This window comes from Channa argus, chromosome 7 (genome assembly GCF_033026475.1).
Source record: "Channa argus isolate prfri chromosome 7, Channa argus male v1.0, whole genome shotgun sequence".
Classification (NCBI taxonomy): Eukaryota; Metazoa; Chordata; class Actinopteri; order Anabantiformes; family Channidae; genus Channa; species Channa argus.
In genome coordinates, this window is record NC_090203.1 from 10,700,435 (window position 1) to 10,715,550 (window position 15,116).

At 40.0% G+C, this 15,116-nt stretch overlaps 1 protein-coding gene across 2 annotated transcripts; it reads left to right on the plus strand.

Annotated features, from left to right (window-relative positions):
- Positions 1-3,050: 3,050 nt before the first annotated feature.
- Positions 3,051-13,559, plus strand: cacng6b (calcium channel, voltage-dependent, gamma subunit 6b). Of its 2 annotated transcripts, none has more exons than XM_067510702.1 (5): positions 3,051-3,161; positions 5,071-5,819; positions 7,820-7,894; positions 9,840-9,977; positions 10,174-13,558. In XM_067510702.1, the coding sequence occupies exons 2-5, from the start codon at positions 5,456-5,458 to the stop codon at positions 10,392-10,394; spliced, it is 798 nt and encodes a 265-aa protein (XP_067366803.1). In that variant the 5' UTR covers positions 3,051-3,161; positions 5,071-5,455; the 3' UTR covers positions 10,395-13,558. The 2 variants fall into 2 exon arrangements, with proteins under 2 accessions (XP_067366803.1, XP_067366804.1); XM_067510703.1 differs by having other exon boundaries at positions 3,054-3,161; positions 5,450-5,819; positions 10,174-13,559.
- Positions 13,560-15,116: the final 1,557 nt, after the last annotated feature.

A 15,116-nucleotide genomic window follows, 5' to 3' on the forward strand; every position in this document is an offset into this window, starting at 1 on the left:
CTTTTTTGTTTTGTTTTGTTTTTTTGTTTTTTTTAACCACACTTGCATCTATCCACCCAGGTGAGTTTAACCACCAGTCACAGTTAATTATGCTGAGAGCAGAATCAATTACTAAGCGTTGTAGTTAATGGTAATGTCCAAACGATGGAGCTGTTTCACTCTCACACAAATGCAATGTTTACGTATTATGACTTACTACTTCTCATACTGCATTATAATATAAGCATACTTGCAAATTTTTTTCCCCTCAAGATTTGCAATAAAGTCAAATCCTTGCAAATTGTGATCTAGAATGTTTTCAAAATGTATAGTTTCATTAAGAAAGGGGGAAAACTTGCTGATGGTGTCAGATTTTATAACAAGCGCACATATCTTAAACAGACATCTAACCTTCATCTGAGCTTTATATTTATCTTTGTATTGCATTAGATATAACTATTTTGTGTATTACTTGGTATTTGTATATTTATAGACTTTGTTCTTTTTAGTGGGTATATCTAGTGGGGTTTATGTTCTAGTTGATTCCCTTATGCTTCAAGGGATGCCACAAAGGCTCTTGCCACCTGGGACCTATTCAGTAGAGAGTTCCTGTGAAGCAGTTACATGAAAGCAACAAACCTCTGACATAAAATGTCCTGTGTCAGCTCTATGCTGCCCATCTCCCAACTGTATCGCTGCACCCCACTGCACAAATCCCAGCAGCATGGCCACAGATGCAGAAACTCCTCTGTTGTTCCCTGAGAGAACAGATAACACAGCAGCTCTATCAGGCAGCTAAAGCCACATTTACTGTCAACTGTCCCTGCCTCCTTTATTGTATTGGCTGCCTAACATGAGACCTATTAAATGCTGTTACAAGCCCTTCTGAGGCCTGATGCTGCAGTGAAGATTGTACGTGCACTCTCTCCCTCTAGTGGTGAAAATAAGACGGGATGGTATTGTCATTCAGGGGAGAACATCCCCATTGATCCTCATTCAGAAAGATGGAATACTGCAGCAGTGGGAGAGGGGAACAGTAGAATGTCGGATGAATGCGGTACTTTGTACATGTACCAGTTTATATTCGTTATGTAGGAGTTATGAACGTTTATTTAAGAATGCATCATATTGAAGTACTTTGACAATGAAATCAATCTCAAAATGCCAGTACAGAGAGAGGTCTAGGGAAAAATCCAGGTGTTTGAATAGAAAACATTTAAATGTATGACAGTAGAAAAACAGATTAAGAAATGTAAATAAAATATTTAAGTCATAGACCTTTGGGACACGCAAAGTTACAGAGAGTTAGAGTTACACAGCTACAAAGATGCCAAAACATTTGCGCTCACATTGTAGGTAATTAGAGAACTAGTCTTAAAACGCATCATTTATAACAAACAAAATATAACCAGTAAAACTGCACACTGTTATTGTACAGCTTGTCTTTGTATTGTATTTTTGTATTTAGTCTGTTTTATATTTGATATTACATTACATTTTCTTAAGTTTCAATTTCGGTGAGACTGATATGAACAAAGTTGGAGATAATCAGATTTTGTGATTATTACCAATAGAAAGAACCAGAACCCATAAAGTGTTAGTCTGTCCCAAGCCATTTTTTTCTATTCCGCTATAAAATATGTGTAAAATAAGTCGCATTTAAAAACATGATTCAACCACTTTTTGAGAGTAGAATTTGTTGTGTATATTAATGAAAAATACAATGCTTCCAATCAGCATATAACTTACTATAGGATAAAAACATTTTGTTGACAATGAAACAAAATATAAGATGATATCACACCCTTTCTTTAGTCAGATGGCTGACATGCACAGGGTGTGTGTAGTTCAATGTGTTTGGGCATAAAACAGTTCTGCTTAACAGGGGCACTTGACTGATGTGAGGACAAGATTGTTCATCATACTGTAGATTATTGACGAGCTCAGCCTGTGAGAGGACACTTCCTATCAGTCTCATATGATCGAGCAGCGGACGTTGGCTGTTCAAATTTTAAAAGAAAGACACACGTGCATTAAAAGAGATAGATATCCTGCAGATTCATCAATCAATCATGGCTGTTCAACATATTTCCTGCCTCTGAGAAAGCACTCTGAACCAAAATCTGCACTGCAGTTTTGGGCAGTGAAGGTTTTTATTTTTCTGTCACAGCCTTGTCCCTTTTCTCTGATTTACTCCTGTTTTGTGTCTCTGGCCCCGACTCACTCTCATCTTGCATGCCCCCCCATTCTCACTCTATTCCCATCCCCCCTTGCCTACACTCCCAGAGAGTTGCTGGCTGCTGGGGTTGGCCTTAGTCTCACTGTGCCACGTATATAACCTAAACTGTGGAAGAACAGAGCAGGGCTGGGCCACAAGAAAAGCTTTCCACAAGACCAGGCTGAGTCTTAATTCTCCCCGGACCCCGTTCAGTGAGGAATGAAATGGATTTGCACATTCCCATTTTTTCCTCCTAGCTTCATCACTTTTGGTGAGGGAAATGCATTTCTGCACCGACCCCAGACATCAGAATGTCTGTTACCTTTTCATCTCTTTTATGTCCTTTTCCCACATCTTTCTGTTTTTTTCTTCCACTTTGTTTTTGTGTCTATGCAAGTATCCGTGTCTGTTGGTCCCCCGTTTCTCACTCTGTCTCTTTGCCAGATTTTAACTTTGCTCACAGTGTGTTGTGTTGCTGTAAAATGCTGTCCTGGTCTCCCATATAAACACAGGCTCCTCCTTCACCCGTACTTAATGTCATTAACAGGTGGTTGTCTAAAATAAGCACACACACAGACAAGGCTGACAGAAGCAGGCATGTTTTCAATCATACTGGCAGAACTGTTGTCACATGAGCAGACCACCTTGCAGCACCTTTGCTCATTGATGGGAGATTTCAAACATGTACACAGTATGAACAGGGTGCTGCTGAGACTGAACATGAGCTGCAGGCACAGTATGAGGGGCACACAGCAGCACAAACACACACATTTAATCATCCACAGTGGTAACCAACCAGGCTGCAGCCCCCTCCCCTGTTACGCTCACTTTCCATAACCCTTACGTACCGTTTTCCCACCCCCTTTCCCTCTCCCTCTTTCACCAACTCTCCCATCTCCACTCTCCCCCTCTATTAAGTTTCAAGCTTCTCTTCCTCCTGAACTGAACAACACAAACCAAACAGGTCAGACTTATTCCTCTTTTAATGCAAGTGCATGAGCTAGTTGTCGCTTCCTTATGTCCACATGTCACACAGGTGATGGTGGTTGCTTTTGGCAAAATGGTAGACAGTGTTTCTAATTTTCACAACACAAAATGCAACCGTGCGTATAAGCTTATCCTTTTCTCAGCTCGCACAGAACTGAAGTCAATGCTCTGTCATTGTTATTGCATTATAAGCCGTGTGTGGGTAGGCTACATTGCTTTAGATGCTGATTTAATCCCTTTTTTACAAACAAACCATTTGTCTGTGTTGTGCGCCTTTAGAGTAGCCTGGCATGCTCTGACCCCTTTTGATCATCCTGTGGTTAATATGGATGTAATGTGATCAAGGTTTGTAATTCTATGACTACTAACTTAGCTGTCAGCAGCTGCAGTCTTGATGTTGTTTATTGCAGTTAATGTTGGAGGTGTATTCAACTGCACGGCTGCTGATCCAGGTCTTTGGTTCATTTTATCCTCCAGTATCAACTTTTTGTTAGCTCTCAATATTAAAAGGTAAACTGAAGATAAACGTTGATATCTTTTAATCATATAATCTTATCATATTACTGTAATCAAAGTTAAACCCAAGTGATCACAACTTATCCATTTTGTACCTGTTTGGACCATCACATGATGGTCCTTAGAAACTGACCTTTGCACGTTCAGATGGAGTTTTTTAACATCAGATACAATAATTTATTATTACACAAAACATTTGGCCTGTATGTAATACACCAGAGATTGATCAAAGATTGGCATTTAAGAGCTGAAATAAAATAAAGCAGTTACAATCAACACACACTTACCTTAGAGAAGCTGGAAGCAGAAGATGGTTGGAGTCTTTGACTGATTAAAAAGACTAATCCAAAATAGTTGCTGATTAATTTTCTGTCTGATTAAGCACCATCTCTGCTCTAAATGTTACCTATTGACCTTTGTCTTTCCTGGTTGTTTAGACACATTGTAGCTGTACACTGTAACTGTATATATTACAAATATCAAATTTTGAGTTTTCAAATGAACCACTACTCTTTATATACTACAAAAGTACTTGCCATTTTCAGTCCATGTGGTGCCTAGCTCTATATAAAACCTCTGATGCTGTCAGCGCAAAGCTCTGAATTAAGTGATCCACCAACTGTGTGTGGCCTGCTGGTGCTGCCCTCCTAACTGGCCAGGCCTCCTGCCTCCACTACAGTATGTGACCTGTTGGACTGCACAGCAGACTTAATTACTGCAGCCTCTTCTCTGTCGGAAGGCTCAGGCTTGAATTATCACCTTTCATGCACTCTGTACCGTGTGGTGACACCGTTAGGCCCCATCACGGATGTTGTTTAAACTGCTCTAAAGGCCGCTCGCTCACAGTCTGGAATAGTACCACATTTGCTGGCCATAGTAAAACACAGTCATTCTCAAAATGTCTGTCATGGCTACAGATTCCCAGTCTTTTCTGGTACATCTAATGGAGGATGGGAGGTATTTGAGGCAACCCATTATCCCCACAGATCAAATGGGATCTGTGTTTAGGTCAGAAATAGTGTACCTGTTTGGAGAGGAGCTCTGTTGTCAGCTCCTCTGGGAAAATAGAAGATGGGTGGTCTATAGTCTGGTGCTGTGGTGTTAGCTCTCACCTTGACCCAGCACCAACTCCACTAGCTTATCCAGCCCAATTGTTTCTTCATCTGAAGCAAAATCTGCCTTTCAGGGAAACACCATATGGCTTATCTATTGTTGGCTGAGAGCATGTCATATGGCTTTTAGGGAGGGAATACTGTAGATGCGGATAAAGCTGTTGGAAATTAAATATTACGCTTGTGATGAAAGGATTTTGCTCTTGTGAAGCATATGCTGGCTGCTCTTTCATCTTTCTGTTTTCAACTCTATTTCAGAGGACTGGATGGAAAACAGAGACTGGCTCTCCTGGTCCTACCTCCATGGCTTCGCATTTTATCATTACCTTGCTTCTTCCACCCCCACTCCACTGTAGCTCTATTCATATGTCTTTCTGTCTAACTCCTGTACTCAACCTGCTTATTTTGACACACTGATTTTTTACAATTTACTAAGCTATCACAGCATAGTTGATAGCTGCGTCTCCTCATAAAATATTGTTTTCTTCCAAAGCTATACCCTATGAAACTATAACCACTCCCCATTTTCATCTTCTTAAAGTGAACCATCTTTTCACGACTCATTCGATTCGCTAATCTCTAACTTAAGTGTCCCATTCTTTCTCCTGGTCTTCCTGTCGGGGCCTGGCCGGTTAAGATCAGTATGTGGTCCAACTTCTTTGTGCAGCAGGATGAAGAGGGTCGAATTGGTGTTGCGGGTGCTGGACAAAGTGGGGGTTTGGGTGGAATAAAAGCTGGAAGGGGACAGAGGCGAACCCACAAGATGAGCGATAGCCAGGAGGGGAAAATCAAATTAGCGTTTTTTGTGTCAATCATTGGCGTGACCCTAACTGTGTTGGGCATGGGGACAGAGTTTTGGGTGGAGCTAGCCCAACCAAAGAATTTCAGCAGCAACCAGACCTGCCAGATGGCCCATTATGGCCTGTGGAAGGGCTGCATCCGCACCCTATGGGTGGCTGACATAGACCCAGAGAGGACAAGCTGTGGACCTGCTGAACTACCTGGAGGTGAGACCTGTGGTTGGTTTGTTTCTATGATTGTATGTCTGTCTATGCTTTGTATTGTCTAGGATGCGAGCAGGCGAGGTTTCTGGAGGGAATGTGTCTGTTTTCTTTTTCTGACTATCTGCTCACGTCTTTTATGCAAACTAAATTGTTAGACCATGCAAGTCTACTTTGAGGCCACCTCCATGCTGAGGAATGTGTATCACTGAATTGATAAAAAAAAAGGCTCGAAAAGATGAATTGTTGACAATATTGAGAAAAACTGTGCAAATTAAATAATCTGCAAACAGTACAGAAAACTCTCAGTAACAATTTCACAAATGTTGATATGCATTTGCATATGCACTAATTTTAAGGTCTTCCCTTGACTGTAAACAATCTCCTATTGTATACACAATATAGACAGGTGATGAGAGGCCAGACCACAGGTTTACTGTGTTGATGAACATCCATGTTTTGAGTTGTGACAGCTCATTTTTCAAGGTATTGTAATCAACGTGACACGGGTTAGGTTCTCCAGAGTGTGTCGATTATGTGCTGAGTGACCTACTTCGGTCTGAAAAGAGAATCTAGAGTTGGTGAGAGTCAGGTGTTGGAGATAGGCAGGGTAAGCTTAGGAGGAGCTCCTGAGATCACTGCCTGTCTCAGGGAATCACAACCAGGCAGTGAGGAAACAAAAAATGTCCTCATACAGCACAGATACATAAATACTATTCACATACATCAACTTGAATGATGCGCCTCAGAATTGTATTTTTATCCAGTTGTCAAGAACTAATTCATTTCGCCTGTCAAAATGTCCCACATCTTTGGCTGCTTCTAGCTAGCAGATATATCGCTCTGTGCCTCCAAGATGGTCGGTTGGCGTGTGAGAGCAGCCAGTATGCTTCTTACACTGTTGGCCCACGCCGCCTGTCGCAGATGGCTGTGGGCTTGTCATTTTTGGAGGAAAACAACTGTTTTTGCCATTCCTGCTTCTCTGTTTCACATCCCTGTTTACACGCCTCTGGCTGCTGTCCCAAGCAAAGTGCGGCCCGCTGATGTGCCTGTCATCTCAAGACCGGCTATCCATCTTTGCTGCCTGCTGGAGAGGAACATGATGGCTCAATAATTATAGTCTCAGCAGGGGTAGTGAGAGCAAAATCCGTTGACTGTGATAGCATAATGTGTTAAAAAATCAGTGGGCTGATAAATGGTGTGTCTGCTCTGATAAAAAAAATGTTTGCAAATGTGTTGAGGCGCAACATATTTGTGTGTGAAGGAAATGTGTGACTGTGTGTGTTTATACAAGCATGTGGTCACCCTGGACCACACAATATTCAGTGGGTGAAAGTCATCACTATGTGCATGTGAAGCCAAGTGGAATCTGACTACTTCACAGTTTTTGTCTAAATATAGAGAAGGAGGGGAATGAGGGACAGACAGCGACTGAGGGAGAGAGTCTAATGCAGTATTAACCAACCCCTCTGTGTTTTCTCCCCCTCTTGACATCTCCTGCTCTCCTCACCTCCTTCTCCATCTGTGGCTCCCCCCCTTTCTTCCCCTTCACTCACCATCTGCACCCACCTCACTCCTCCTTTTTACCGCCGCCTTATCCTTTGAGCCTGTATCCATATTTTCTTGCATCCCCCTTACATCGTTTGCTCATCCTGCATATCCTCTTCCTCTCACTTGCCTCGCTTCTCAATTTCTATCCTCAGTCTGCCCCTTTCTCTCCTTTCTACCATTCTGCCTCCCCCTCCAGTGTTTATCTGTCTCTCACCCTAGCGGCACCGTATGTGCGGTGCTAGGCAGTGTGTGTGTGTGTGTGTGTGTGTGTAGTAGTGTGTGTCACTGGATATTCCAGCTAATGCTAAACACTTGGATATAAATAGGAATGATGTCTGGAAGGACAGAACATATGGATGCATATAGGGAGCACACCATACTGTAGATATGTATATATGTATGTGTGTGTGTGTGTCTGCACTCTTTGTCTGATTCTTTATTGTTTTTACTTACAGATTCCAACTGCACATATTTCAAATTCTTCACCTCTGGCGAGAATGCAGTCATATTCAAGAAGACGACTAACAAGAGTGAGACATTATACTTTCCCCTGCAATTTCTGTTGTACATACAGACACGCACGAACAGTTACACAGCAGCCACTATCAATAAAGATGTTTACTGCTGTGCTCACAAGACCATACTGGTGGTTTTTGCATGTTTTAGACCATTAACTTCTGCTGCCACCCAATTGCCTCAGAAAACCATAAACTATCAGACTGATTAATGTGTTTACACAAGCATCCAGGGAGCCACTGGTTTCAGCGCAGTTTTAACACAAGCCGCCTGAGACTTGATATATTTACATCACAGTGAACATAAAGGTTTTTTTTTTAATCTGTTTTGAAGCCATTATAGGAACCTCTGATATTAGATGACCCTGCATCTATGAGGTGCATAAAGCTAAAAACATTGTAGTCTAAGGCAACACTCACTATATCCAACTTTTTTTAATGTTTTACAGAGGTTAGATTTTAGAGGCTGAAATGTATAGTGTGGTATAATGAATTGTGTTGTGCAATATTTAAACATGTTTTAAATGTCTTATCTACTTCATCCTTTATTATTGAAGACTGTTTTTTAAGTATATGAGAGCTGCTACACCTACATTAAGCTGTGTTGTATACCTACTGTACAACTGCACCAACATTATCACCTTTACTGACTCAAAGGTGCCGTGTGTAAGAGTTAGAACGAGCAATTTCAAACATCGACAGGGAGCAGGTTTCCTTCCCTAGAAGTTGCATTACTCTGATGCCGTGTTTCTACAATAACTCAGAAGGGACAACCCAAACCCTGATTCTAGAGAGAATTTTGTGTTTTGACCTATAGTTTTATTTAAAAAGTAGGTTAACTAAATTGAATTTCTAAATATATAACAATCTAAAGTAACCTCAATACAGTTTTAGACTAAGACACGGCACCTGAGAGACACCATAGGCTCTTACGTGCCACTAGATGCCACTAAACTGCACTTTTAAAATAATGGTACCAACTGCATGATCACACTGGAACTTTGGCAGCACAAAAAGGTGAAAACTGTTTGTTGCATTGAATAATTTTTTTTGAAGTTTTCAGCAAGTTCATTAAAACATTTTTATGGAAAATCAGATCCATGCTAGTGGCTGAGCTACTTAACATTAGGATGCTAAAAGGCTGATCCGAGGTATAATGTTTATGTTATATATGTTCACTTTTGGTTTGCTGCAATTACATACTAACATTTAATCATAATGTTAAACTGTTGGTGGCGATAGTGATATTTGACTGATACCTCAAATGGAAGCTGCATGACCAAAGTCAGTAGTATTCGTCCTTGACATGACGATCATCCATGTACAGAAATTCTTCTGTCTAAAATCTGTTTAATGTTTCTGTCTGGAGTCAAGTGAACAACCAACTTTGGCAGAAATGTGTAGTTAATGTGTAAAAGTGTAGTTAGGTAAAAACATTGCAGATAGAGTTTTAGGACTACATTGTTTGTGAGGTTATTTATCACCTTCTGTTTGGCTTCGTCTGCTTTGCATCAACAAATCTCATTCCAGGCCCTCTGTTTAATATAATAAAATAATATTCACAACATTTATGTCTGTGATGGTGTTTCAGGAAAACATAAGCTGGCACTGGCGATTGTGAAATGTTGGTCAGCTTTTTTGCTACACCTGTCCAGGTTTACACTGCCAATAAAATCTGTTTTAAACCGAGCCAGAATGGGAAGTGCATGTCTGTATTTTCCTATTGTAACTTTGAAGTATGGTAGAACTAATAAATCAGTAGAATAAACTTTCTACTGCTCACAAACATAAAGTGGCGCAAGTGTTGAAATCCTATTAAATTACCAGTTTTCTGTCAATTTCACTCTGCATAAAGTTAAAGAAGTTAAATTCAGTGACAACTAATCCTATTTTCAAATAAATCCTGCCTGTACATTAATATTATATTAAGCTCTTGTCATTTCTGTGTTTTCCCACACAGATCTAAATCTAGCAGCAGCTGTCTTGGCCCTTTTGAGTCTGACCATGATGGTCATGGGCTCCATCTGCATCGCCATGTCCCTCAGCAAAGGAGTGCCATTCTTTCTAAAGCCAGCCTCCTTCTGTTTCATCATATCAGGTAGAATTTCACTTTAGAATAAAATCAATCTAACCACTTTATCAGGATTCCACAATGTCCTAAACAACTGATGATTGGCAACATGAAGTGTATTTGGTCTTTTTAATCAGACATTACTATGTTTCTACAGCTTAAAAAAACTTTGAATGAAACGGTTTCTTGATGTGATTTTATTTTAATCTTGCTTGCACTGCAGGGCTACTGGTTCTTCTCTCCGTCCTGATATTCCATCAGTCCGTGCTGGCCTTGCTGTCCAGTGACCACTCCATACCTTTACACCACGAGCTGTCCTGGTCCGTGGCCTGTGTGGGCTCAGCTGGGGCAATTCTTATTTTTGGAGGTTTCCTTTTCATTATCCTGGCCCTTCCTTTCAGCATCTGGCAGAAATGTTTGCCACACAAGAATAGTGCCACTTAGCAATTTAATGTTGAAATATGCATATAGTACTCGGGATGTTTTGCTTAAGAGCAAGTACAGTATAAAAGCCCGTTTCCTGAGGACTGCAACTTTAAGCTTGCTCTTGGCGTTTTATATGTCCAAGAAGTCATACTAGGTCTTAATGAAACATATACAAAATATTTAACACACAGAACAGCCCTGTAGAGTTAGTCTAAAATTGTTTCTATTTTAAAAAATAGATAGAGGGAGAGACAGGGCTTTTGCACCCTAATTACATTTTAGTATTGGGATTTTTTTACTTAAACAAGTGACAGAGAGAGGCTTGTTAGCTTGGCTATAGCTTAAGGCCACAATGAATCTAGTGATTCTGGTAACAAAAGTAAACTATACTTAGTACATGTTTGTATTTTATATGGTGTCCCCATGCTCCCAAGAAACAATCAAACAAAAAAGATAAGAGATAGTCGCCCAAATGTTTTTCATCCTGGAACAAGCAGCATTATTTGACTGTATCTTAAAACCTATTACTGCTGAGGTTAAGATTTGTTTGGGTTAGGCTCCTAAGTGAGTGGGCTTAAAGGAAAAATTATAGTTCTGCGATAAATAGTAGTTAAATAGTTATAAATATAAATAGTTTTGAGAGAGATTGTGTTGGGTTAAAATAACAATTTTGTTAAATGACGATTTTGAACTTGCTTCTTTTGGTTCTAGTTTAGCTAGAACATGTAACTGAATGCCATTAAACATCACTCTGATTTCCCTACATTACATCACTCTACTTTTTAGTTGAAAAATTCCTTCAAATGACATCACTTGGAGGAGCCTTCAGTTCAGATTATGTTATCTTGTTGCTCACACTATGGAGTTGGAAATCATGATCTATCTACTTTTCCACAGCTCCCCCAGATGGCATAATCTGAACTCCTAATGATGAAAAAGTCCTCTGGGTAATGTTATCTGCAGGAATTTTTCAGTTAGAACCAGAGACATATTTTAATATAGGGAAGTCAGAGGAAAGTTTAAAGGCATTAGGAAGTTGCAAAATGGTGAATGGTTAGTTCCCCTTTATCACCAAGAGTAAATAAACACATAGTTAAGGCTAGAGAATGATTGTAGTCATGCTGGAAATGAGAAACAAAATGCACTCCCCAAAACTCAAGTCTTGTTATTACTGAACCATGCAGACTTGACCTCTTCTCTTTGTTGCTTTATAACAGTCTCAACTGTCGTCCTTTGCTGTTCCTGTTACTATATCCAATAGAATCCATCATTTCATATACATAGAGTTGCAGGAAAAAGTAAGGGCACTAACTGAATTTCCATTTTTTGCATAAATTGGCCTTAAACCGTAATCTGAACTTCACCAAAATCACAGATGTCAGATACACAATGTTTCTAAGATGATGAAACACAAACTGTCAGAATTTTCCATGTCTTTATCGACCACAAAACATACAAAGTGATGGTGGAGTCCAATCAATTAAACAAGAATGGAGATGGGGTTTAGAGCTACTTTGATTTTTAAAAACACTCACAGTGCAGCTTCAGCCAGTATGAGCCAATTTAGACTTTAGACATTCTCTTTCTCTGCATGGCAGGACACCATGGAGGAAGGTATTGTGCTACAAAAACAACATTGTAGCACCTGTATTTTGCTAAAGGCCATCTTGACACTCCACAACACTATTGGGCAAATATCTTGTGGACAGATGAAGCCCGGGTAGAATTGTTTGGAAAGAAAACACAACACTATTGTGGTGTAAAGAGAGTGGAGCAAACACACACACAAAAAAAAGCCATCATCTCAACAATGAAGTAAACTAGAGGGAGTCTAATGATTTGCGGCTGCTTTGGATCTTTCCCTCCCTCATGTGAAGGGAAAAATGAGCTCCCAAGTTTTTATCACGGAATCCCAGAGGATAATGTCAGAGTGACTGAACAAAAAATTAAGCTCAGAAGAAGCTGGGTGATGCAGCAGGACAATGACCTAAAGCAGAAAGTGTTTAGAGACACACAATCTGCCTTTTGAAGTGACCCAGTCAGTTGTGGAAAGTCCTCAAGAGAGTCGTTCACACGTCAGACATCCTAAAAACACAGCTAAGCTGAAGCGTTCTATAAGGAAGAATGATCCAAAATTCCTCCCGAATGTTGTGAAGGTCTAATCCACTGCTACAGGAAGTGCTTGCTTGAGCTTACTGATGCCAAAAGTGATTCGACCAGTTACCAATATTTTTTCCACCATCACTTTGTATGTTTCATGGGTATGAGAGATCATTTTTTACTAGATTAAACTGTGTTTGTTAATATTTGTGAATTTATTGAAAATCAGGTCACGTTTCATGAATAACGTATGCAGAAAACCAGGAAACTGGAAACAGTTCCATTACTCTTTCTTGCCACTTTGTCATTTTAAGGAATTTGTTGTAATGACGGATGTCGTTGCATATGAGCACAATAAAGCTTGTCATTTTTATTTTATTGCTATGTTGAACTTTTCATACAGTTTCCAGGTATAAATGGGCATCTACATATGGGCGATCGCTTTCAAAGAAGCTACTTGGCATATCTGCTTCATGTTCCTTTAAGCTTCATCAAAAAATTCTAGCAGTAAACATTATAAAGCTTATAAATGTCTAATACTAATATAAAAAAGAAGTTCATAATTTATTACTTTTGTGTGTTTTGCTATTTGGCAAAAGCTACTTCAGTATGTTAATGTATGGTGAATCAAATCAGCTGTGAGAAAATGCTAAAACATAGTTTTCTATCATTTCTAAGACTTGTATGGACTCACTTTATAAGCTCAACTCTGTATATAAAATGGATGTGTTTACATATTTTATTAATAGTCATCGTTTGTTGTGTTGTGTCCCGTCACTTTATTTGGAGTATTCTGTAAATACACTATATTTTTGTTATAGGATGCACATCTTATCTCTGTACCAGGAAATGTTAGTTTACACCGTGCACACTGTGCTCATTTCAACTCGTATGTATGTACAGTATGTGGCACCATGTTTTGCTTATCATTAAAAGGATTTGATTTAAAATAATACCTCCCTTTTGTTAGCTGACGTGAAACCCTGTCTGCCCTCAAGCTTGACATTCACCCATTTTCACCCCTTCACAGTGTGAATCCTAACCTCTCTGCCAAACAACCCCCCTCCCCCAAAACCCACCACATCTATAATTAGGCCAGAGCTCATTGCAGTGCATTTCACTGCAGAGGTCGGGAAACTTTATCCTTGAATTCTAACTATGTACCCCCCCGGCCTATCCTTAAACCTATGTGTCCTCTCCTCCTGTACCCCTTGACCTCTGTATTTTACTCTATCTCCAGGCAAAACCATCGGTCGCTGCCATCTGATCTGCAGACAACTGAGCGATCAGCTCAGAGATGGCCCAATAACTACTCTCACACCTGGCCCTCTGGGGAACCGAGTGGCATCCAGTCACATTTGCTCATATGCTCACCTGCAAGCTCACTCACATGCTTTTATCTCCCAGTGGACAGAAGCAGAATCCACAAGACACACTATCCTGGTTGTATATATAGCATTTAATAGTTACAGTGAAACTATGAGACAAATGGTATGCAGCACTGGTTGCATGTTTGTAAATGTAAATGGACTGCCTAGAATTCTTGATAGAAGACCTGTAGCTTGGTGGCGAAAGCTCAAAGAAAATGAAAAACCTGTTGTGATTATTGATACATTGCCAAAATATTTTTGCAGACAGATTTAAATATGTACAGGGTTATCCTAAACTGTGTTAAGAAACCCTGCCTCTGTAGTAGAATGGTTTACTATGGCAGCTTCCCACTGCTCCTCCATGAATCTCTTATCGCTTCATCACTCTATAACTATAACTAGACTGCAGGAGGTATGATAATAGCAGGAAAAGCACATCAGATAACTAATCCGCAAGGTCTAGGAGCATTGCTAGGAATCTCAGGCCGCTTGTCCACGATGTAACACTGCCTTTCCTCTGCCCTAAGGCATCTGATGTATCATCTCTCGTCCCTCCAGCGTGATCCTCATTGGACATATTCCCTCATCCATCCTGCTGGTGATCATCCCTCTGGGGTCATGCAGAGCCTGCTAAGTGAGCTAAAGTGACCAAAAGGGCACCTTTAAAGTATTTAAAAACTGTTTATGCAAAATCATGCACGAGTTAGCAGATGGGCTCATCATAAAAAAGAAACACAGATGTACTCAGGACAGGCAGTGATCACAGAGTAAACAAAGTACACTGGATTGACTTACAGGTGGTCTTCTCATCACCGTATTTGGCAAACAGCCCCCATCTGGAACTCCATATATTTGCAACAATGATGAGCTTCAGGTCTGACACGGGAGGTCTTTTTAGGATCACAGCACGCCAAAGATATGCTAAGAGTTCTTGAGGTTTATTAAATAGTGACATGTTTGCACATTAATAACAAGCCATGTATCTTATTGCTTACAGTTGGTAAGTGAATTTACTAATTTACTAAAGTACTATGGTCAAATACAAATTTGAGGTCACTGTAGTTTAAATATTTTCATTTTAGCCTTATCTAAATTTCTGTGCTATAAATCATATGCATATTGCTCTTTGACCTCCCTTCTTCCCTCAGCAAAGTGAAATTTAAACGTCTGTGTATCTGTAAAACAGTTAAATTTTAAATGGTGGCAGGAAGCGGAGTATTTTTACAGTGGTGATTGTTATAAATGGACTACAGACACTTTTGAAGTATCC